We start from the raw sequence: 3,466 nt of genomic DNA on the forward strand, positions 1-3,466 counted from the left end.
AGCTTACGCCTCCAGCTAGGTGACTCAATCTGCCACCCAAAGACAAGGCTATTCTTTCTCAGCTTTGTCTGGGCATCTCCCTCACTCTCGGTCAGACCAGCAGGTGATACCTTGAGCCCCTGCTCACATCCTTTCTGGCCGTCCATGAAACCCATGTTTTACAACATCCCTCCTCTGGGCTCCCGCGTTCTCAGTGAGACTCAGAAGGAAAAGAGAAGCAAAGGTGACCCTTTCCCTGACATTTTTCTGTCAAGATACATTGGAAGTTAGAGGGAAAGTGTTCCAGCCTGGGCATGGGCAGCTCTGGGTCTCTGCTCCTGTTCTGTCTTGGCTGAGTCCCTTGTTCCACGATTTGTAGAAGAGAAGGTAGCATGGAATGACCCAGGGACTCTTTCCTCTACCGCCGAGTGAGCCTGTCTCCCCTGGGCGCCCTTGCAGGCAGAGTGAGGCCAGCTCCACCCAGGCTCACCCAGGTCTATAAAGGAGCCTCCCAGCAGCCGCCTCCAAGATGTTCCCTCCTTGCCCTCCTGTGCCATGAGGCTCTGTCTGTCTGCGGTGCTCTTCCTCCTGGTGATCTCATTGCCTCTAGGTAAGATGGGAGGTACAGGTCTGATCATGAAAGTGGGGTTCTCTTGGGGACTGTGGTACTTACAGTCCCTGTGGATAGAAGCCCGGCAAGGGGACCCCAGTATCAGATGGACCCTCAGGCTAGGAATGGAATCGGGCTGACAGTCTTCAACCCCTGCCCTTTTCCTCTGCCACTCCATCCTGAAGGTCTGCCAGAGCTTGAGAGAGGGGAGCGCTCCACAGCAAGGAGACTGTTCATCTGTCCAAACTGAGCCCTCTCCTCGCCCTCCTCCCTTGGCCTCAGCCTCGGTGGCCCTTGCCGGAGTGCAGTGGGAGGTGAGAGTATGGAGTACGGAGAGGAAGTCACAAAAAAATGGAAACATCTGCCCGGAAGAGAAGGCAGGCCTAGGATTTCTCCCAGCCTCTTGAAGACTGATTTTTCTTTTCTGTTTTTCTTTTCAACCTTCAGGGGAGAGTGTCTTAGGAAATGACGGCGTGAATGTTCCCTTTTGTACCAATCTTGGTGGCAGATGTTTTCTTGGCTGTCCAGTTGGATGGAAATGGGTTTCCTTCTGTTACAGCTTACTTTCTTGTTGCACAGAATTGAAGAAAAACAAACCGCCCCAGGTCAAAGAGCACTACTGACCTTCACTTCCTGGGTCCAATTAAAAGATATGTGAATGGCTTAAATGACAAAATCTTCCATCTTTGTGTAAGCATCATTAATGAACCATGGTAGCAAATGGGGGACAGACCCTGACCCGTTTCCTGGCAAAATTTCAGAAGTTTTTTGTAAAGAGGAACTGCCATGAAAGGTACCTTCTGTTCCATTTTGGTTTGTTTTGCCCTCCCATCTCCATCACTAATTCCTCTTTCAAATTCAAATTCAATTGATTAATACATAACCACTGGTCCAAAGATATAATATTAGCTGAGCCTAATAGCAACGGCTTACTAGGTGGCAATCACAATTTTAAGTGACTTAAGTATATTAAATCACTTCATTTGCACAACAAAAGTCTATTCTTTCTCCCATTTTGCAGTTTAAGAAACTTTCCAGTCACACAAGTAGCAAGAGTTACTTAGCACTGGATTTGAAGCCAGATAGTCTTTTTAAAAAATATTTTTTAGGCCCTGGCTGGTGTAGCTCAGTGGATTGAGCACGGGCCTGCGAACCAGACAATCGCGGTTTGATTCCCAGTCAGGGCACATTCCTGGGTTGCAGACCAGTTCCCTGCAGGCCAATTCCCAGCAGGGGACGCATGAAAGGCAACCATACATCGATGTTTCTCTCCCTCTCTCCTTCCCTTCCCCTCTAAGATAAATAAATAAAATCTTTAAAAAATATAATTTTTTTAATTTATTTTTAAAGAGGGGAAGGGAGAGAAAAGAGAGGGAGAGAAACATCAATATGTGGTTGCCTCTCAAACGCCCCCCACTGGGGACCTGGCCTGCAACCCAGGCATGTACCCTGACAGGGAATCGAACTGGCAACCCTTTGGGTCTCGGGTCTGTGCTCAGTCCACTGAGCCACACCAGCCAGGGCTGAACCCAGATAGTCTTGATCCACTGTCTTCACTGTTGAGCAAGACCACCTCTCAGTTGCTAAGTACAGGAATTGAGCTGCAAGTATAGGTGGTGGTATGTAGCGACTGTAGACTGCTGTCCAATGAGGAGTCCAGAATCCGATAGCTCCATGAAACTCCAAGCCCTCAGCACTCTTCCCAAGGCTCACCGCTGCAATGCTGCTGGTGGCCGAGCTGCATCTGTGACTCTACTCAGGGGCTCTGATGATCCGAGAGTCCACACACCAAACATTTCCTGTCACCACTGCAGAGTCCCAATGGACCAGGCAGCCCCTCCCTCTTCGTGCCGTCGGCAGCACCTCCCCAGGGTCCCCACCCAAGGCAGAGGTCGCAAGTCTTTATCAAGACCCTTGTCATTATCTTCTCAGAAACAAAAGACCAGTGGGGGGGGGGGGGCGGGTTCCCTTCTCCAAGGATGTGCCCGAAGGAAACCTGCCCGAAGGACCAGTGCTGGGATGCCAAGCCGGGCTCCGTTCTCACGGACAGCGGCCCCTCCGGCCCCTCCGGCCCCTCCACACCTGTAACCCTCCAGAAGAAAACCAGATTGTTCACGATTCCACAGGGAAAGCCTCCTAGGGCATCAGTGTGGGATGTGTCACGAGAGGTTCCGTGAGGTCAGGTACCTGTATTTGATCATTTAAATCTAACCCCTAACCTAAATCAAAGGAGAAGGGGTACGAAAGCTCACAAAAGCAATATCAATGCAGTGAAATTAAATAAAAACAGAAAATAAGCAGAGAAAACTAGGAGAAGGGAAAGAGCGGATGTTCTTTCACCAGGGAGAGAGAGAGGAAGGTGGAGACCGCTCCTGCACAAAGCCGTGCCCCTCTGTGTCCTTCTCGGGCCCAGCTCCTGTTCTCCCTCCAGCCACCAGCCCCCACGGGAGCCACGGGCTGGGCCCGAGATGAGCGGCCGGGTCACGGAGCCAGAACTCTGCAGGACAGAAGCAGGTCCTATCGTCTCTACTGCAGTTGTTTTATGTCACCATCACGGGGATTGTGCCAGACCCTGAGAGAGAACATTCTACTAACAAGACTAGCTACTTCCTCCTCTTGGGCACTTGGAGGCCCAGCACAACAGAAGAAACCTCTCGTCTCCTCAGACCAGCCTTTGGCAGGGATCATGCGTCCCCAGCCTCCATGATGATGACCCACAGCGCTGGGCCCACACCCAGACATCCCGGCCGACAGGACTGAGCTCTGTGCGGCTGGGGGACCACAGGCAGATATTGGGGCTCAGGCCTGGCCTGTTGGAAGGTACAGTCCACTGCAGCAGTTCAGAGGCTGGCTGCCCTGCGTTTTGCCCCTCCAGAG

The 3,466-nt window shown here is 51.6% G+C and overlaps 1 protein-coding gene across 1 annotated transcript; it reads left to right on the top strand.

Annotated features, from left to right (window-relative positions):
- Positions 1-534: 534 nt before the first annotated feature.
- On the top strand, positions 535-1,212 carry DEFB136 (defensin beta 136). Its single transcript, XM_037144030.1, has 2 exons — positions 535-589; positions 1,037-1,212. Exons 1-2 carry the CDS (start codon positions 535-537, stop codon positions 1,210-1,212), a joined length of 231 nt encoding a protein of 76 aa, XP_036999925.1.
- Positions 1,213-3,466: the final 2,254 nt, after the last annotated feature.

Source organism: Artibeus jamaicensis, unplaced genomic scaffold (assembly GCF_021234435.1).
Source record: "Artibeus jamaicensis isolate MK-2021 breed Jamaican fruit bat unplaced genomic scaffold, CSHL_Jam_final scaffold_537, whole genome shotgun sequence".
NCBI classification, from domain to species: domain Eukaryota; kingdom Metazoa; phylum Chordata; class Mammalia; order Chiroptera; family Phyllostomidae; genus Artibeus; species Artibeus jamaicensis.

Excerpts from the sequence above, each read along its gene's own strand:
- DEFB136 (XM_037144030.1), top strand. The coding sequence starts at position 535 with ATGAGGCTCTGTCTGTCTGCGGTGCTCTTCCTCCTGGTGATCTCATTG. Across the intron at positions 590-1,036 it reads GGTGATCTCATTGCCTCTAG|GGGAGAGTGTCTTAGGAAAT; the intron begins GTAAGATGGGAG and ends TTCAACCTTCAG.